The 21703-nt window shown below is 42.6% G+C and overlaps 1 protein-coding gene across 2 annotated transcripts in view; it reads right to left on the bottom strand.

Annotated features, from left to right (window-relative positions):
- Cep41 (centrosomal protein 41) overlaps positions 1 to 21703 on the bottom strand; it is a 46880-nt gene that overhangs the window by 7511 nt on the left and 17666 nt on the right. Inside the window, exons 1-5 of one of the 2 annotated variants that reach the window (XM_037203676.1) lie at positions 20294 to 20833; positions 19884 to 19947; positions 10213 to 10260; positions 5635 to 5696; positions 4538 to 4607 (exon numbers count right to left, since the gene is read on the bottom strand). In XM_037203676.1, coding sequence (XP_037059571.1) covers positions 4538 to 4607; positions 5635 to 5696; positions 10213 to 10252 — 172 coding nt within the window. In that variant the 5' untranslated portion in view covers positions 10253 to 10260; positions 19884 to 19947; positions 20294 to 20833. Of the gene's footprint in view, positions 1 to 4537; positions 4608 to 5634; positions 5697 to 10212; positions 10261 to 19883; positions 19948 to 20293; positions 20834 to 21703 lie in introns of those variants that run through there. The other variant, XM_028866170.2, reaches the window with a different exon arrangement.

Genomic DNA, 21703 nt, shown 5'->3' with positions numbered 1-21703 from the left:
AGTGTCCCTCATAAACAATGATTAATACTTTTCATTAAACCTGACCTTGAACCGGTGTGGTGGCTCCCAGCTGTAATCTTAGCACTTGGGAGGCTGAGGCAAGAGGATTGATAGGTTTGAGACAGTGAAGTCCCAGGCCCGCCAGAGCTACAGAGTAAGGCCCTAGGTCAGAAAAATGAGAGAACTGTCTCTGTGATGTAGGTATTTGCCTTTGGAATATTCTGTGTGATGAAAGGGATGTATATATATAAATATATATATACACACCATGGCAATGTCAAGGACAAGGGTTAGAATGCTAAAATGTAGCTGAGCCAGCCATTTTTGCTGCAGGGGTCTTTCTTGGTAAGAAAATCTGGGTCCTTAGACTTGTGTATTCAGAGATTGGAGACATCGTCTCAAAGATGAATTGAGTGAGCATTCTTTTAAAATAAATCAGTTGATGGTATTTCTTGTCAGTGGCTAAATTTCGAACAAAACCCAGAATTCTGGAATCTGTGTTTGGCACCCGGAGGTGAAGTATGAAGAGCCTCCCCACACTGGACACATTTCTGATCTCCATAGCTCAGTAAAGTGACATGTGACAAATAAGCAGTGTATAATATGATGTCACACACAAGCAGAAGAAGATCCACTGAAAGCATGGGGCAGACCACAGGACTCTGATATGACGGAATGTAAAAGTCCGTCGATGTGGGTCAGAAGGCAGACGGAACCACAGGCTGAGCAGGCTGCCCAGGCTTGTGATCCAGCAGAACTGGGAGGCTGAAGCTAGGCTAAGAAGGGGGAAGGGGGGTCGGGGGTATCAAAGGGAGGAAGAGAGGGAAGCAGGAGGGACAATGAACCAGTTGGCAGGTTTTCTGCAGTAGCAAAGAAAAGTCTATAGTTGACTGAAATGGCTAGTGAAATCCCCTCCTTCTCCCAACTAACTACAGGTCCACGTGAGCCAGATCTGCCTCCCAGACTTCAATCCAAACAGCACTCTGCACTGACTGAAGACAAAAGGCAGATATCAAAATCAGTGGCTGTCTATTAAAACAGACATGAAAGAAATGTACAAAATACTTAGAGCCACTTGGTAAAACTCTGGGTAGGAAATGGAATGTTTTGTTTTTTTTTTTAACTCTAAAGATATGCTTTTATGGGTTGGGGATAAAACTCAGTGGAAGAGCATGTGTTTAGTATGCATGCATACAGTCCTGGGTTTGATCCCTATTAACACACACACACACACACACACACACACACACACACACACACACACACACACAGTTTTTGTTTGTGATGGGATTAGGATTGATATTTTTATATGTGGCAGTAAATATTGCTTAAATTCTTAGGTTGAAATTTAATATACTTGGCCGGGCAGTGGTGGCACATGCCTTTAGTCCCAGAACTTAGGAGACAGAGGCAGGTGGATTTCTGTGAGTTCAACGTCAGCCTGGTCTACAGAGTGAGTTCTAGGACAGCCAGGGTGTAACAGAGAAAACCTGTCTTGAAAAACAAACCAAAAATAATTTTTTAATATACTCAATTTGAATAAACACAGTTCACATATAACAAAGCTCTCTAGGTCTTCAATAATCTTTAAGAACATAGAGGGGGGCAAAGCTACGACATTTGGGGATTTTCTTTTCTTTTCTTTTCTTTTTTTTTTTTTTTTTTTTTTGGTTTTTCCAGACAGGGTTTCTCTGTGTAGCTTTGCGCCTTTCCTGGAACTCACTTGGTAGCCCAGGCCTGCCTCTGCCTCCTGAGTGCTGGGATTAAAGGCGTGCACCACCGCCTGGCATTTTGGGGATTTTCTGTTCTAGCAAATACAGTGAAAGAAGAAATAGAGGCTTAACTATTAAAAAAGACTAAAATTTAACTTAGTATGCCAAAACCTTTAAGCAAATGCTAGGAGAACATGGACAAACCTAAGGCTAATAATGCTAATAATGCTAATAAGCACATAGAACATCTTTCTTCTACACTGATTAGAAAACATGAAGATCTCATTTACAATAACTACAGCGACGAAACATTCCCTTAGAAATACAACCACCCCACCTGCAAGCACCACACCAACTTCTAGGCCCTAATCTCACGCAAAGTTTTATTCTGGGTCTCAGTGAAGACTCCAATGAAGAAGCACCACTTGTGGTACATTCCTGATTGACTGCCTCCCAGTAAAACATGTCAGTCCTTTCTGAACTGAGTTTTAATCCTTAATTCTGGACTCAGTGGAGATTGTTACAAATAATCAAAGATTTTCCTCATCATTTTCAGTATTATATTGGTTCTTGTTGTATAAAGATACTAATTATCCAAAGTGTTCACAAATCAATAAGAAAAAAAAGATGGGCATTGTTTTAGAAAAATAAAATAGGAAACAACATATAAAAATATTTTAAAAGAGAAAGGCCCAGTAAATGAATGTATGTGGGCACATGCACATACATATACACATAGCTCAATTTCTTTAGGAATTAAAAAATAAAATGATTAGATATAAATTTTTATCCACTGCATGAGCGAGTAGTTTCTAAGGGTTAATTATTTTGTTTTAGTGGCAAGGTGTTCCCATTTACTTCTGACAGGAATGCATGCAGGTCACAACCACACTGGGGATGGTGTGGGAGTGGTTTCACCTTCGACCATCTGCAGCGATTCATTTTCAATGAACAATGAGACTCACATGCCTGTTTACACAGAACACAGTGTGGCATTATTTCATCAAAGTGACAAATCAGGAAAAAACTGCTATGCCCAACAGTAGAATCATTAAATTAAGGTATGTCTCAAAGAACACAACTTTTACAGTCATGTTTTTGAAGTCTGGTTAATGACTTCATGAAAAACATGTTAATTTGAAGCTGTACAAAGAGAGCATGCACTGTAAGGCGTGAGATGCAGGAAAATGGACCCAAACATCAACGCTCATTACTATTTATTATCATTTTCTTCTTTATATATTTTTGCCATCTTGAAACCTATTTTTAAGTTAGGAAAAAGCATTAACCTTGTAAAAGGAGGGTTTTGCATCCTTCAAAGGTAACCAACACATACACAGATACAGCCTGTTGTCCAGGCACTCTGACGGAGTTATTATCCATGTAGAGCACCAGAAAAACACTAATATTACTCACACATTATGGCGTCCTACTTTACAAGAGCCTATTTTGCTGTGCAAATTTATCTCAGAAGAGAAAATTGCATGTGCCCGTATGTTCTGGTGCAGCAATCTCAACAATGAATTAAAGGCCAAATCTAGGTGCTTATATAACCCGGTTAAAATTGGGAGCGCTTGTATGAGGAGACTCAATTATCTCTGTTACAATGAACCCTTATTTTTCTGCCGGGCAAGAGGCATCTGTCAAAGATAAATTCCTGTCGTTTTCAGATTCTCTTTATCCTCCCTAACAAAAACCAGCCCAGTAAAATGACAGTTGAGTTGCACAAAACCAGTGTGTTCAGACTTCCTGAGAACCCTGTCTTGAAATCAGAAGTTAAATTCCTGACCTACATCAACCTTAACAAACACATTCTTCTTTAGTAAACAGGCACGCATTGATTACAGGCTGCTTCAGGATAAAATCAAGACCCGAAGTCTGTGCACTCCTTTCATGAGCATACAACTAGACGGGTTTATTTTCCAGTTGGTATTTAAGCAAGGAAATCTGGAGCCTGCTTATCTTTCTGCCTTATCTCCCACCCAGTGTCTCTCCGTCCCTGAAGACCAAAGCCAGCCTGGATTACCAGATTCCCGGCATACACGCTGTCCTTTCATGTCCAGGCCTTGCTTAGGCTTCTCATCCCCCATAACTCGTACCCCCCTTTGAGGCCTGGTTCAGACACCTTCAGGAAGCCTGGTCCAGGCTAACTGGAAAACATCCTTCCTTCCTGAGAACTCCCTCCCACAGTATCTCACATATCTTAAAGGAACTCTGCAGAGTGCCTTGGTGATAACAATGGAGTCATTTCGAGTGAAGTCCCAGGTCCACTCTTCACTAGACATGCCACCGGGGCATAACTCCTGAGGCTTGGGCTCCTCGTCTTAGGAAATGTACTCCTGCCTGCCTTTGAGAACAGTAAACAATAAAATTCCACACTTAAAGACTGTGGCCTTCCGTCCAGGAACCCTGTCACACAGTAACTTTAGCACTGCATCATTCTCCCCGACACATACACAGTTGTGTGTGTGCACACACAGCTACAGATCCCATGGGAGCAGAGATGTTTTCTCAGCTCTCTTGTTTCTCTTCCCACTGACTTCTGTAACCTGTGTGTATGCAGAAGACATTAGAAACGTTTTCTGGGAAAAAAGGAAGCAGTATATTCAAACATCTAAAACACTGAAATTGTGTGTCAGAAAATGTTATTTTTTAAAGAAATGAGAATAATTAGGGCACCGGATAGCATTTCTCCAAGAGTAACTAATTGCAAACAGACGTGCGTATCAATGACCTGAGTCCCTGTGAACACACCGATAACCGTACAGGGTGAGTACTTTCACCCTCGTCGATCTGTTAGTCCCCATATTCTCAAGTCTCATTACCTTCCAGCCTCTGAATCTCCTCAGCTGTCACTTCCAGTGTTTGATCTGACAGGGAAGCAACTTGAATGACCTGAGAGAAAAGAATGAAATGTGTAGATGTGTATGCGTTTTTATTTTAAACACAGGCGATTTTGTCGTTTACAGAAGACTGGGAAACTCCAAACACCAAAGCTATCTTGTTTGAAGAAGCTGTAGTGTCGTAACTGGCAAATCTTACTGAATTTCAGGCATCTTAACCATCAGGGTTCTCATTATACCACAGATGAATGTTCCAGAAAAAACAAAAACTCACTTAAAACTTTACACACAAGCAACACAAGAAACAAACAAGTAAATGAACGTCACGGTATCAACACAGAAGCCCAAAAGGATCAGTTCAGACGAGAAACATGAAAAAGAGTTTAAATCCACATCTGTACAGACTGATTCAGCAGAACACAGTATCACTTCAAAATGTGATGCTGACCTACAATGACCTAGAATGGTATGGACAATTCTCCACACAATTGGGGAACAAAGGGAATTATGAATATGCTGATTACAGATTGTCTGTCTTAACACAGTATTCATTTTAAAAGCACTGTCCATCAAGCCTCAAATCCAATGTGAGCCACATCAACGAACCTCTTGTGTGGGGGTCACAGAGACACCTTGTCCATTATTTTTCAGTGAGGGAAGAAAATGCCTCGCCTGGAGTAAGGAAAGAACTCAGCAGAGCAGTTCAGAAAGCTCAGCCACAGAACAAGGCAGCCACTTGTTCCAAAAAAAAAAAAAAAAAAAAAAAAAATCAAACAATCTAGGATCGACAATCTTAGATTCTAAATAAAAGTATGCAAAGTCAAATAAAACCTAAACCACAAATCTAATCATTAAAAACAGAATGTAGATATATTTATTTTATGGAACCCTTACTAAAGAGAAAAACTTCATGTCATCCTTTAGTGAACATCACCCACATAGACACCAATTCACCCCCTATGGTGAAATGGAAAGGGCCTGAAGCCACTCCTTGCAAAAAGACCGGAGAGATACCTAGAGTGCTTACGTAGAACAGCACCAATTCACTTCTATTCCAATCAAAAGATCACTGAACTTACCAGCTGGGCAAAAGTGGTAACTTTTAGTCTCTTGAAAAGTTCATCTTTTTTGTATCTATAATCTGAAAAAAGCAGAATACAACATGCGTTTATGTGGGTTCATTTTGGTCTCTCTCTCTCTCTCTCTCTCTCTCTCTCTTTAATAACTTATTTAACTTTGTTTTATGTGCATTGGTGTAAAGGTGTCAGATTCCCTGGAACTGGAGTTACAGACAGTTGTGAGCTGCCATGTGGGTGCTGGAATTGAACCCAGGTCCTCTGGAAGAGCAACCAGTGCTCCTAACCCCTGAGCCATCTCTCCAGCCCCCTGGGCTATTCTTTCTAGTTATCAAGTTATATGGTGTGACTTTCAAGTTATGAGTGCACTTTAACTCATCATCTGGTCTTCACCGTGTGCTCTAGGCAAGGTGGTGTTTGCGCGCACACACACACACACACACACACACACACACACACACACACACACTTGGCCACCTCAAGAGCTTTCCTTTCACTAAGCTGTCTCCACTACAGCCATACTGTGTGGCATGCATTCGTGTGAGCTGCCTCAAATCCCTTTCAGAACAAAGCAAGGGATAACGTCTACATTTCACAGATGATGACAGAGACTCTTGAGAAGCTGAGCTGCCTCAGGCCAAACAGCTGGTAAAGCGTCTCTGCCCTGATATTCTGACTCTGACTTCAAAGAGAGCAATCACTTTTCCCCTGTGCTTGTAAACTATGCCAGAGACATGAGGCATCGTGTGTGTGTGTGTGTGTGTGTGTGTGTGTGTGTGTGTGTGTGTGTGTGTGTGTCCCCATGCGCGTGCGCGTGTGCGTGTGCTGGTGCAAGGTTATGATTGGGCCTCATGACTTAATGGGTGTTTCTTTAAAGAGAAACCAACCTAGTCAGTTTCACACGATGAAAGTTCTGGAGGTCTGCTGTACAACAGAACACAACACTACCACAGTAGCCGCTCATGTGACAACAGTTCCATGGTAAATTACGCTTTGTGTTCTGACCAGAAAGGAAATAAAATCCGCTAAAATAACAACCAGCCGAAATAATGTGTGCTCACTCAGCATCCTCTTCATAGTTCTGAAATATAACTCAAGCGGGGCGATTCTACAGTTACAGCACTGTCTCTGTTGTCTTTGGTTTGTTGTTGTGGGTTTGGTTTTGGTTTTTCGAGACAGGGTTTCTCTGTGTAGTCAGTCCTGGCTGTTTCAGATCTCACTCGGTAGCCCAGGCTGGCCTCGGACTCAGAGATCCGCCTGCCTCTGCCTCCCGAGTGCTGGGATTAAAGGCGTGCGCCACCGCTGCCCATCAGTAGCTCTTTGTATCAGCCAGGCCTAGAAGAACATTCTGCAGTCCTAGCAACTGGGAGACAGAGGCAGGAGGATCCTGAGTTCAAGACCAGCCTGAACTAACAGCAAGACCTTGTCTTCAAACAGTGAAAAAGACATCTTTATATCATATCCAACAAACATTAAAAACCGGACAATCTCACTTTTCTAATATATGCTCTGAAGATTCTCACCAGAAGCTCACTTCCTGAAAATTTTCTAACAATGAAGCTAATTTTAAAGCTTGCATTGTTGAACTCTGCCCGCCTTTATCCTTCCTTCCTGTTCATGGTTTTTACACTGGTGCCCAGGACTCCTTAAAGACCGCCTCATTATTTCAGAATTACTAAAGGTTAGCTGGATAATTGCCATGGCCTTCACAGAATGTCTCATAACCCAAGACTCCTAGCAACAAAGGAAAGGATTAAAGGTGTTTAAGATTATTTACTTGGTGTTACTAATCAGTTCCATGAATTCCCCAAAAAAAAACTCAGCACAAACTGGACGGTTACTTTGGAGGCTAATCTAAGCTTGATTTACCAAATATTTTAATAATTAGAGTCAGGAAATAATAATACCTTAAAAACTAACCATCTGTTAAATATATTACAGCTCTTTCTTGCAGGGAATTGAAGCTTCTCTGTTTGAAAATGTCATGAAGAGAGCAATTTGGCAAATAAACTATTATTTCTAGAAAGTTCTTAGAGCAGCTTCTACTGGATAAAATCAGTTAATAAATGTGCCTGGATACAAATCCCAACAGGCCGAGTGAAGTCCTCAGAAATACAAGCAAGCTGCTACAGTATTTCCCTCAAATTGCCAGCAACCTGCCCACCTAAAGAAAACTTTTGTAAATCAAAATAGCAATAAATTAGACAATGAAAAACCAATTGCTTTCAAGGAGCTTCAATTTTGACATCTACGCATTGGTATTCTTTTGGTATTGTTACATAGCTTGAAATACCTGTAAGTATAAAATGTACACATTAAAATCCCCGTAGCTAAACAGAAAGGATACCACATACTAGCAAGCTTTGCTGTAGCGTGTAGACTAGCTTTTGTACAAGCCTCGGGACCCACCACACACCGCAGCCTGGGGGACATACCTGGTTCTGGTTTAGGAGGACAGCCATCGGTAGAGCTTTCTGACATTATTACCCAGAGACAAAAGATCAAGTCAAAGTCTTACGCAGAGTTTTAAAGTGTATAAAAAGATGACTTGGACAGCTCTGTCGGTCTGTCCTCGCAAGAGCGAACACAGCTTTAAGAATGGAGCTTCTACTACTCCGGCTCCTCTCAGACTCTGAGAAGAACCATTATCCCAGCTCAGACACACTATCAAGCTTTGCTTCTCCAGTGAGCCCAGGGTCTGAGTTGGCCTCTCTCGAGTTACTGGAAGGACAGAGACCTGACTATCTAGGATGTTTCACACTGGGTCCAACTAGTATCATCTAATCACCAGGTCCCAAGAATGGGCTTTGTCAATGGTCAATAGCAGAGAGCATCGTGTTCCCCAGGTACAGTGCAAAGCATGTTCAGGTTACAAAGGATTTCTGCATTTTCAGGGTTCTGTTAAAATGTGTTATTAGCAAAGAAAAGGAAGTTGAACTCACAGAGGAAGACAAATCAAAGAAAGGCACAGAACAAGGTTTGTGTTTTCACAGACAGACGTGGCATCTGAGGTCAGGCCAGCAGAGGGCTGGGTCTAGAATGTCAAGAAACCAGGCAGCGTCTCCTCCCTTTAGACCCAGGAGAACACTTGCAACAGAAAATGGGGTGGGGATGGGGGCAGGAAACAGCTTCTAAAATGTGGGTGCCAAACTGGATTCTAAAGTGTTTCTGTGGGGACGGACACAAAGTGCCCGATGGAGGTGAGAGGAAGCCGTGACCTCTAAGGAAGGAAGGAGGGACTATCTTCAGGGATTCAATTCCAAGAACAGGTCTTTGTAGGAGATAGTCTCCATTAAAGTTTAGGGACTCTGGAAACCACACTGTACTCTTAAGAAATGTTTTCAAGCAAGGTTTAGATGATCTGGGTGGAAGAGATCCTGGCATGGAACAAATTCCTGGTAAGGGCATGTGAGCAGACATCTAGCTTCAAATGGGAGGGGGGTGAAAGGGCCACAGACCCAACCAGAAGCAGCCCGGCTGGGTGCCGAACCGAGGACTCCGGCAGTGCGATGTCGGTGAGTACACTAGATTTTCCTTCATAGTTCAGAAATTTAATCCATCTTATATAAAGACATATAACTGACATCGTGTGAAATGAAAGAGAACAATCCTGTGACATTGTATTTATTATTTAATATTAAATACATTCTCTAAAATGTCTATAGAAGTAGGTCTTCTAGTTGAGTGTAGCAAACAGAGAGTAGAAAGCTGCCCCAAGGCCACACTTGCTGTGGGTTTCCCTACACTGTGCAATTCAGATGGGACACCATCTTTTTTAATTAAAAGGCCTGTTGTCAAAAAAAAAAAAAAAAAAAAAAAAAAAAGTTTTGATGTATTTCAGAATCGTAATTTCTCTCCCAAGAAAATGCATGTTAGCAGAGCCGAATCCTGAACTGGGGTGCGTGCGTCTCTTCCTATTAGCCAAATACCCTGACTCTGGCTTCTCCTACTTTCCACAAAGAGAATCTAGCTTAGAAAACATCTTCTTTAATTCTGGCCTCAACATGGACTTTTCATATCGACTGGTTTGGGACACAGATTTAAAAAAAAACGAGGATTCTCTGTGAGAGCAATGCATTCAGTGACCAGTCAGATATCTCTGCAGAAGATTAGCTTCTAAAAGGGATCTGTGTGAAATATGGTTTTAATTAAAAGAAAACAGACGGCAACGAACGGCTAATGTAGAAGACTAAGGACAAGTCGGCTTCCTCAGACCTCTTAGTCCTTCACCAGCATTTGCCGATGACTACTTACAAGAACACTATGAAGAGATTTATTATTACCCTATCTCAGGGATGGATCAAAGAAGAAGACAGGGCACTAGAACAAAAGACCACAAAAGCCTGCAGGACCAGAAACCAGAAGCTTGGGCTGTGACTGTTCCCACATTCTAACACTGCCGTCCCCATAGGGTATATGCCGAGTGGACATGGGGTGCCTCGTGTCTGCAGGTGCTGCAGGCTCAGGCTCACATGACCCCACAGCCCTGCACACATGGCAGCCGGAGAGTGGCAGCCAGCTGAGAGCCGACTGACTACAGAGCTCCATCCTTCCTCACAAGCCATCAGGAGTGGTACTCACTTTTTTTAATCTCTTCTAGCTTCTCGATGTATTTGGTCATACTGTTCCCTAGAAAGAGAAGACAAATCTTAGACATGCTTTACTGTTGGAAATGAGCACGGCTGTGAAACTAGGCTGAGAGCAAGACCCCCTCAGCTCCACTGTCCTGTTACTAGAGAACCTGGGACACCAGGCAAAAGAACCACACATGGGAAACAGCCTTGTGGACTATGCGGCATCAGCTAAGAAACGGAACCAAGGAATGCTCTGGGCCACTGAGTCTAAGCCCAGGTGCACTGGCCCAGCCATTGCAGCCTCAGGCAATACAGATGATCATTTACAGTCTGCATTCCCTTGTGTCACCCTTCTAGAGTCAGGGGCTTCTTCCTCCTAGAGCCCCCATGGCCTCTTTTGGTTAGATATCCAGAGGAAGACGAAGAAAGAAGCTATCATCTTTGAATGTCTAAAATCTGCTCTGTGGCTGCCCAGGCAACTCTTTCCACTCCACTCTGTCTCTGCGGCTTCCCCTTCCCCTTCCCCCGACCATGTATCCCACTATTCATGCTGATGCTGCAGCCTGAACCAGACCACACAATCTGGGCAACAGTATTCACGGCGGCCTTGGTGTGCCGAGGTTCCCACTGCTGTGGAGCACGCCCAGCCCTCATGTTTTATGGTCTGGTTCTACAGTACTCAGCTCTAGCCAAGGTGGTCTGGAGCATTTTCATGTTTTAAAACTGGCCCACGATCATTCTGGCTTTCAAATGAATTCAATTCTAGCTTTCAAGCCAGGGCTATGATTATTATTATTTTTTAAACTGAGTGTGCTGAAGTTTGATTTAATTCAACATGGCAAGTTCAATCTTGCACCTAAACATGGCAAATGAAAAACATTCAAAATAATTTCTCATTTCTATAGTTTTGCTCCTCTTTAAACCATGAGATCCAGCCTAACTTCAGATCAAAGTAATGCTTTTGACAAATGGCAATGGGCTGCTGTTTCAAAACACTATTCTGAACTTTTCTTCATGTTTGGGTCAGAGACTGAGAGGAAAATAAATCCCGTTTTAAACCCCTAAATGTATTTTCAAAATAATAGCATACTTAATTTGTTATTAAAACTTTACCATGAATTCATCACAGAATGAACACGCACTGTTTTAGGTTTATTTTTAATTATTATTGTTACTTTTGCCTGTTTTTATCTTAGGACGCACACTCTCTATCAGGATAGGAAGGGTGCAGTGGTATTATTCCAGAATCCCAGAGAGAAATCGGGGCTGCTAAGGAGGCCTGAAGCTGGCTCAAGAGAGACCCTCCCAAGTCACCAGGAGCCAGACAAGAACCAAATACAATCTGTTTTAGGAGCTTTGGGTTTTTCTTTCTTGGGTCAAAGCTTTTTTCTCCTTTTGTGGGGAGGATATACGGAGGGAGAGAAAGAAAGAGCAAATACTCCTTAAATGTCTACACTAAGCCCTTTGACCTGAGACTCGCCCGGGAATTCCACAGCAGAAACCATCAGTCCTTCTGAATCCCCCTTCACTGCTGCAGCTCTGCATTCAAGTGTGGACTTGCCAGTCAACACACCGAGGTTTGCAAGAAAACGCTAATTAGTTTGCTGTATAGCATCTTAGAGTCTTATCCTTAAAACACTCGCCACAAGAGCCCTAGTGACAGGTCTCTTCCTGTGTCTCCTACACTGTGTGTGGTTGAAGTGGCAGCTTCTTTAGATTTAGGGGAGCTTCAGGCAATCTAGTTAGAAAACTGGGAGGAAAAAAAAACCCTCATCAATTTACCCAGCAATGCAGCAACTTACCAATTATTCGAGGATTAGCATTCCCAACCTCCCAGTTTCTAGTATGGCTCACAGAACCACCCAACCACCCGGCTTTTCTACCAGTGTTTTATTGTAACTGGTAGCGGAGAGTGAACCCCAGGCTTCCTGCATGGCAGGCAAGGAGTCTACCCTAAGCGACAATCACAGTCCTGTGGTTTAAAAACATTGTAACCTGTAGGGAATGTTCCTTCTAAGATCACAGGATCATTTTGATGCTACACGTTCCCTGAGGAATGGAAAACAACAGGCAGCTCCATTTATTTAATCTCTTATTAAAATACTGTAGTCACAACTAATACTGTTCCTACTAACAAAGTACCTAACATTTATATATGTATGCAAGCCTTTGTTAAGATTTCTGCAGTGCGGGGGATTGAATACTAAGTAAGTGCTTTACCACTACGCTCTACGCCGGTCCTGAAAATGAATCTCTCCACTATCACCATTTCCTGTAGGTTTGCACAGCACTCTATCGTCTGCCATCAGCAGACGTCCACCAGAGTGCTCAGAGGCAAGGGATTCACTACCATCATTTGCTTTTCCTCCTGACTAAAGGAAGAGGCAGAAAAACAAAAACCTCTGCGTTTCTACAGTTACCTGGCAAAATTATGAACAGATCTAAGAGGGCTAGTAACAAAAGGCTTTTCTTTATAGACATCCACTCTTCTCCAGGTATGAGGGAAAAAGAGAGTGGAGGGTTTCTATACTGCTTCGGCTGGAGAAGGGAGACCGAAAGAGGACTGCCCTGGCCCTTGTAAATGATTTGAGTCAGTATGAGAAGTGGCATTTTATCAGGCATTTTATAGTGGTGTGGCAAATGAGTTCTTTGTCTTACTCCATCTAATTGCAACAAAATGACTGGAAATGGAGGAACTTCATAGGCCATTTATTTACAAACATGTCTTTTATACCAAAGGAGCCTGAAAAGCTATTAGAGAACTAATCTTTTAAGACTTTTTGAAATCCAGTATTATTGCCAAATTTTCCTAAATCAAACTAATTAAAAAGCCAAACAAAGCAAAATAAAAGCTGAGTGACTGTCCACTGCCCAATACTGAATTTGAGTTCCCAGCTCTAGCTGGGAAGAAGGCAGCAGCTTGCTGACTTCCAGCGGGTCTTCATGGCTCACCTTGAGCTCCACTAACCTTCATTTCTACAGTCCCTGCTCTGGCTTCCCCAGCACGAAGTGTGGCCTTTCCCTCCCTCCCTCCCTCCCTCCACAGCAAGCAGCTCGCCTCTCACAAGGCATATATCACCGACTAGACTGCCTTATCTACCTTCGTCTACAGAAAGCCCAGGGCTATTTATCTGTGCACATCCACACACACAATCTTTATTCCTGTGTTCTAGTGGGAGACACTAGAAATACACTAGCTGGATGAAATACACTACAAAACCCTGCTGTTTGGAAAGTCCTTAGAGAAAAGTTATTTTATAATGTAACTAATCACATCCTGCTTTGGCTTGTGTTTCATATATCCGATCTTCTGATTTCCTTTAAATGATATACAACTTAATTGATACATAATTATGTTACAGAGTACACGTATGAGCCATCGACTCAGGCAACCTAGAAACGCCTAAGGTGATATTTAGCTTCTACCTTGTTTACCACTGAAGTTGCAATGAAAGATATCTAATCAGAGTTCCACTATTTGAATCAAGAGAAAGAAACAACCCAACTCTATCAGCAGCCTTGTGCAAAGACAGAGTACAATCGATTCACGGAGTGACTCACTGCTTTGATTTTTTTCCCCATTGTGTTCCTATAATTTAATAACGTTATTTGTACTGAGCATGTAACAAAAGCAAATGATTTTGAGCAGCAGTAATCTAGAGAGGGTAAGATTTATAAGGCAGGAATTCAGTTGCTAAGAGACAGCTCCACGGCTTTATTTTTTCTTCAATATTTCCCTCCTCTATGGAGAAGTTCTTTTGGCTCAGAAGGAGCAGGAAGCGTGAAAAGAGGCGGCACAGTGGTCCTTTGTTAACCAGATCAGTTCTACGTGGGTCTACAGCTTTCTGGTTTGTAAAAGCTTTTCACATACATTCCTTCCTTTGACGTAAGAGACAAATCAAATACCAAATGAAAATGAAGCGCATGTAGTCTGTAATGAGCTTGAGTGCTTAAGATCAAAACTATTATCGAATAATCAGGAAAAGGAGAGACGAAGGAAGAAAAGGAAATGATTAGTTGTGTAGATGTAACAAAAGGAAGGTGACATCCACAAAAATAAAAATCATGCTAGAAAAGACCAAGTGGAGGAGGGTACAGGATTTGGAAAGCCGCAGACAACTGAATTAGATTGAAAACCGAGGCGAGAGAACAATGCAGCAGCGCTCATGAAAGATGAGACCCATGCAGGAAAAGCCTGGTTTAGAGTGTCCTTAATGAAGCCTGTGGAGCTGCAGAACCAAGACCCAGAGAGGTGCCTGGAACACACGGTCCTGCCTGCTGCTGGGACTGAGCAAAATGCAAGGGGGCCTCAGAAGTCAGGCCCCTCTGGCACAGTCCCCAGCGGTGGGGGCTGGAAAGAAACACCTAGGCACCTATGAAACAAAGGAAATGCTGTACGTTCCCCATAATCCTGATGTCAGCCCCAGCTGTGCGCCAGGGCTCAGGCTTCTGTGAGGAGTGGAGTCAGGAGTACAGAGACAAAAGAGCCTTTCAGGAAGAAGGAAGAGACCAGAAGACATGCCACAGACATGACACGCCACAGAATTCTTGATTTTGTGTGTGTTTTGTGTGTGTGTGTGTGTGCGTGTGTGTGTGTGTGTGTGTGTGATTAATTCAAATTGACCACTGTTTTTATAAGAAAAGAGTAAAGGCTCACCTAGTTAGCCTAGCAATGGGAACTGCTTACTCATCCTGCCTATTTCCATGGCTCTGGCTGCAGAGCTTAAAACCATCCACAGGGGAGACGACGTGTCTCTGCAGCTTGGGCTTTATGGCCCTCTCAGTGTTTTCTTAAGCGGGACTCCTCAACATTTTCACCTACAGCAATGACAACCTTTGGGCACAATGATGTGTTTAGGGCTCCTGTAGGCCTTGATAGCCCCAGAGGTTGACAGGCTGTACATCTTAGCATATAACCCACAAGTTTTGTACACCAGAGAGCTAAGTCACAAAAATACATGGAAATGTAAACATTAAAGGTCTCTCCCTGAAGCTGATTCATGGCTAAATGTGAAACACACACACAACCAAATGCTAGAATAGGATTTTTCTCCACACTGACTATAAAGTACTTGGGAGCTTGAAGCAATAAGACATGCTTTGGCCCTTCCAAAAGCTATTACAAAACTAGTTTGAGAGATTTTTGCTTCTAGGAAAGAAGGGTAGATGTAATTTATTCCTCCAGCTAAGTCCCACAAAAACCCCAGACAACCCACAGCATGGGAGCATACATCTGAAAATCATATTTCTGTTAAGAGTCTAGTATCCAGAATAAACAAAAGAACTTATAATGTGGAAAAATAACCAGTTTTAAAATGAGCAGATGATCAGAATAGACATTTTTTCATAGGAAATATACAAGTGCCAATAAGCACACAAAAGGTTGTTCATCAACATCTGTCATCAGGAACATACAAATTAAAATCACTCGATTTTTAAAATCCTTCATGCCATGATGGTGGACATAATCAAGATGACGGACAAAGTGATGGTGAGTTGGGGAGAGGACACAGACCTCCTGTACTACTGACGGTAAGGTAGAGTTTGGTATGCTCTCAGAGAAAAAAGAAAGTATCATATGACCAGGAATTCAGTTCCTCAACATCTATCCAAGAGAACTAGAAACACATGTACACAAAAACTTGCATATATTGATGTTCCTAGACACACCATGGCCAAAAAGTATGAGTAATCCAAATGTCCATCAAGTGATGAGTAGAGAGAGACAACACAGAAGACCTGTCCAACAGAACGGTATTTGGCAATACAAAGGAATGCAGTGTTGACATGTGCGTGGCATGGATAAACCTTGAACACACACACACACACACACACACACACACACACACACACACACACTATGTTAAAGGAGGCAAACACAACTGGCCACATACTATACAACTCCACCTACATGAATGGCCAGAACAGGCAAATCCACAGAAACAGAAAACTGATCTATAGTTCTCAATGTAGTCAAGTTGTTCTCTCCAAATTGATAAATAATTCCTATTAAAAAATCAGCCCTTTTTGCTGGGCGGTGGTGGTGCACGCCTTTAATCCCAGCACTCAGGAGGCAGAGGCAGGTGGATCTCTGTGAGTTCGAGGCCAGCATGGTTTACAAAGTGTTCCAGGACAGCTAGAGCTGATACACAGAGAAACCGCCTCACCTGCCGCCCCCCCCAAAAAAAACCCCACCCAAAACAAAAATCAGCCTCTTATAAAAGTGAAGAAAATTATTCTAAAGTTTATATGGAAAAGCAAAGAAATGAGAAGAGTTAAAATAATGTTGTAAAGAGAAACAGAATGGGAATAAGGAGGCTAACCAATTCCAAGTATCCAGTGTACTGTGCAGCTACATTAATCAAGACTGCGGTATTGGCAAAGGGCTACACGAACAGATCAAGGGAGCAAACCAGAGACCTGGAAATAAACCCACATAAATATCCTCCTGACTGCTGACAAAGATGAAGATGCCACAGAGTCAGATACCCCTAAATTAGAAAGCTAATCTTCATCTAAGTCAGCCACCTCTACATAAAAGCAGTTCAAAATCTACCGTGGACTTAAATGTAAAACCTAAAAACTTTCAGGAAAAAACATCATGATAGAAAGCATCTCTGGGATATAGTTTAGGGCAAGGGTTCTTAAAGTGGATGATGGAATTATGATTATGAGAAGGAAACAGATAAAAACGAACCTCATCAAGATAAAAAGTTTTTCTTCTTCAAAGACTGTCAGGAGGAAGAGACAAGTTACAGATGGAGAAAGGATCCTTACAAACCATGCCTCTCACAAAGGGCAAGCATCTAGAATACATAAGAAACTGGAAATAATGATAAAATGCAAGTAACCTGGTCAGCACAGGCATTTCAGCAAAGCAGACAGACAGAAACAAGCACACGCAAACAAAGACATCCATCATTAGCTGGTAGGCAAGTTTAAGGGTAATGCTCTGTCTGCTATTACAGACCTTCTCAGTAAGACACAATAAAAAAATGGTGTCGACACCAAATGTAGGCGAAGACCTGGAGGAAATGATTGTTCATCTGCTCCTGGTGGGAATGGTAAATGGTACAGCCATTTTGGAGAACAGTTTGACAATTCCTTAAAACTGGGAGGCAGAGGCAGGTAGATCAGGAGTTCAAGGCCAGCCTTGGTTATAAAACGAGTCTGAGGCTAGTCTGAGCTACATGAGACTCTGTCTCTAAAAGAGACAAAACAAACAAAAAAGCAAATTGAATCAAACCAAACTACAATATGACTGAGCAACTGTGCCTTTAGGCATTTATTCCAGAAAAACTAAGACTTGCTCATATAAAAATCTGTAAATGAATGCCTACAGAAGTTTACTTTTATTTTTTTATTTTGTAACTATCTCCCAATTGGAAACAGGGTGAATTTCCTTCAACTAGCGAGTGATTAAATGAAGTACAGCCATCAGGGAATACTAGCCAGTAACACAAAGGAACAAGCTGTTGTTACACACAACACACTTGAAGCTCCAAAGAATTCTGCCCAATTCTTTGAAAAATGTCCATCCAGGCTGGACACGCAGGGCTCAGTGGCAGGGAAACAGCCTTGCATGCTTAATTGCCTGTGTTTACTCCCCAGCAATACGCAGAGAAAAGAGACAGAAGCATGGCAGCAAAATGCTGTATACTGCACAGCTCCATAGGTGTAGCATTAAAAAAAAAAAAAAAAAAAAACGGAGAGACTGGAAAAGTCAGCAGCTACCAAGGTTACCGTGGGAGGGATGGAGTAGAAAGTGGACAGGGCTCCTAAAGGACAGCATGGGGGTCTCTGTGGGGACGGCAGTACTCTATAGCTTGGCTGCACATGTCCGTGCTGTTATCACCATAGCAATAGTGCAGGCTGAGAGAAGCCAGGTAAAGAGTATGTGGAATTTCCATTTCATTTCTTACAGAGGCATCTGCATCCACAATTACTTCAAAATAAAAAGCTTAATTAACAGAAAGCAGTTTAAAACTCTTGGGATATAAAAGGATTCTGGCATTTAATATGCACTACAAAATCAGATGTTATGCATTGCATTAAAAATTAAAATTAATTTCAGATACCATTATTAAGTCAAATTTTAGTTATGGTTGGATTGAAGAGATAGAAGGAGGTGGCAGAAATTCCTATTTGATTTCCATGAGAAAAATGTTATGAAGGTATAGATAAATCTAGATGTCTGAAACAAACCTGGGCTCTTAAATTTCACTTGTTTGTTTATTGTGGTACAGGAAATAGAATCTAAGGTCTAGCAAATGCTGGGCCTGCACTCTGCCACTGGGTATACCACTGAGCTGTACTCTCATCCCTTTAAAAGACAACATTTTACATTTGTAGTGATAGGTAGCTCTCTGTGAACTCATATGGTGATATTTTAATACTCAAGGCTAATCTGATCGACATGGCCAGTTCCAGGCCATTTAGGTATCTGTGGCACAAAAATGTACGGGGATAAAAAGATTTTGACTGAAATTCATTTTTTTACTGTGTTCTTTAACAGAACAGATGAGCACCTTACAAAAATATGACACTTCAAGTCTTCCTGAGGAAAGCTGGACTCGTTGAGGATAGTGTGGCAGAAGAAATATTTGGGGAGAAAACACAGGACAGGATGTCCAAGAGCCAGGGCATCAGGCTTAGCACCCACCCTCCAGTGTTGCCTTCCTCACCCTGCCAACAATCCTAGTTTTTATCTCCTTCACTGAGATCTGAGTAAACCACAACATCTCGAGGTCACCATCTTCTCCTCTGAAACAGTAATAATATTTCCACTTGCCTGTGGCACAAGATCCGTGCAATAATAAATACCTGTGTAGCATGGGAATGTTTTAAAGAAATAGGACATGCAAATCTGGAACACTGAAAACATTTGCATCTATAGTAGTGAGGAAGCGCAGAATGGAAGACCATGACTCTGAAGGAGAGCGGAGGATGATTTAAACAGAGGTAACACGCCCCTTCACTTCCCTCAGGTGTCTTCAGATACTGCAGGAAAACTATGGATTTTGAGGCAAAGGCTGAAGAACACAGAAACAAACAACCCCAACCTCACAAGACTGCAGACCCACTGGGATCTGGCCAGCAGCGGCAGCGGCAGCGGCAGCGGCAGCGGCAGCAGAACTCGGAGAGATGCGGACAGCATGCCTCTCTTGTACGTGCTCTCACCTAAGGGCAGCACTAATTCAATCTCGGCTGGCATTTTAGTTCCTCGTTCAAGTCAGCCGGCCTCCACTTGAGTCTTGGTGCTCTAATTGCAAAAGCCACAGCCCACAGCCATCCTCCTATACACGAGTCCATACTTTTACTTTTACTGGACTAAATAAACACGCACATGTCTAATCCACTGCTGTCAGTTTGATGGAGTACACTTCAGGTGCTCCAGAATGGAGTGTGACCTCCTGACATTTACTCAGCATCGGCCCTGTAACTTATTGAATTCCTAGAATTTCCCTTTCTTGATTTAGATGATTTCTAATGGGGAAAGCAATAATAACTGAAATTACGTGAGTGCAAATTTTACTGATAATCTGAAATACAGCTTTCAAAGACATCAGGCAAGACAATAAGAAACTTCCAGCTATGGTTGGTTCCAGTTTGATGGGCACTTTCCTGTCTATCAGTGGCTATTCGATTTTTAAAACTCTGTTTCTGATTTTGACTTACCAGTATCCAGTCTTGACTTGATATGTTGATACCTTGGGTTCTGTGGTATCCGTCTGGTCAGATACTACAAAAGAAGACAATTCACAAGGAAGGAGGTTAATGTGAGGGTCGTGGTGGGAAGAGGGGAACATATGCTGAAATTCAGACTCTAATGACGAACGAGGTTCAGGGGATCAACTGTCCCTTACAGAAAGGGCTCTGCAGTATGACATTTCCTCCAGTAGAGGTAGTTACCTTGTTTCTATCAAAACATTTCCAATTTTATCAAAATAATCTCAGAGTACTGTGTGCTAAGGGAAAAAACCTTAGGAAGACTGTCTTCCAATGAGGTAGGTATGCTGTTGTCTTTTTAGGATGGCTTCAGGGCCACCTCCTATGGACACTCCTAGATCTTATCCATAGCTCCTTACAGTGTGTCAGGCAGGATCCAGATGCTCCAGATGCTGGCAGGCTCTCTGGGGCTCCACAGATGTCACTGCCATGGCATCTGCTCTGTGGCAGCTGAGGCTCATGCTGGGCTCGGGGTGAGCTGACGGTCGGTCGGCAGAGATGTCTATGTCTATTTGCTGTGTGCTGTGCTGTGTTCTGGCAGTTAACCCTTGGAATCCAAGGGCAGACAATCTCCCATATCAAACTCCTGAGGAGAATGCAAAGGCTGGCAAGGAAGGGCAAGCTCAGAACCAAGAGCTTCCTTGCTGCGGCCTGTGTCTGGTCACAGATACGAAGAGCATGTGTCCTGTGCAGGCAGCCGTCCCTTCCCACCTTCATCTCCTGCATGTGCTCGCTCCTGTGCCGCACTGGCGGGGACTGTTCCTCCTGATGTCGCCAGTTCAGACAGATCACTGCCCAAAGTGCCTTTCCTCAGCTTCTCTCGGGCAAAACCATGGTCCAGTGTGAAGCTGTCTGAGGTAGAAACAGGCACTCCCCCCTGGCCTGCAGAATAGGGAACCCCATTCCATCCTTTACAACTCGATTCGCGTCCCCCCCCCCAATTTAGGATTTTCTTGAAGACAGGGACAATAAATTACTCATGTTTGTGGGACCTAGTACATGCTAAATCCATTGATTATTGCTAGAGTCAATCAATGATTATTTGTCTGAGGACTGAACCATACTACCTGGTTCCTAAGGAGAGAATGTCAACCTTACAAAGACTTGATCATTTGCCTTAGAAAACAGCGAGGGGCAAGCCTGCTGTTGGGAGGACTGTGAGATAAATCACATGCATCAGAACACTTTCTTGAACGGCCTACAGAGCACAGAACCAGCCTAGGACACTTCTGTGGTTTATGCAATACCTGCTGGCCAGCATTGGATTTCCCAGCCCAAGGATTTTTAAAACCTGAGGGCAGGACAGTCAGAGAGATGCCTTAGTGGATAAAGATGTTTACTACCAACCCAGTGACCTGCATTCCATCCCTAGGGCCAAATGGCGGAAGAAGAGGACCAACTCCGGAAAGTCGTCCTATGGCCACATCACTAACACTGTGGCATGCACACACACGTCTGTGCACACACACTCTTTAAAACCTAACAAAGACAAAACTGAGGGGACCTACAGAGAATTATCCACTTTTAATTTTGCCAAGTAAGTACATAAAACCCTCACAACTTCCACTCGCTATTTTATTTTTTAAGGTAAGTATATTTATTTTTTAACTAAATTAATTTTTTAATGACACAACACATAAACTATCTGCTTTTCTTTTCTTTTCTTTTTTTTTCTTCCAGCAGTGAGGATCAAACCCAGGGCTTCTCATATGCTAGGCAACCACACTAAACCACTACACTCTCAGCCCACCATCTGCTATTTCAATTAC

Source organism: Peromyscus leucopus, chromosome 3 (genome assembly GCF_004664715.2).
Source record: "Peromyscus leucopus breed LL Stock chromosome 3, UCI_PerLeu_2.1, whole genome shotgun sequence".
NCBI classification, from domain to species: Eukaryota; Metazoa; Chordata; class Mammalia; order Rodentia; family Cricetidae; genus Peromyscus; species Peromyscus leucopus.
The sequence above is the reverse complement of the archived record's forward strand: the minus strand, read 5'-3'. Positions and strand labels throughout refer to the sequence as shown.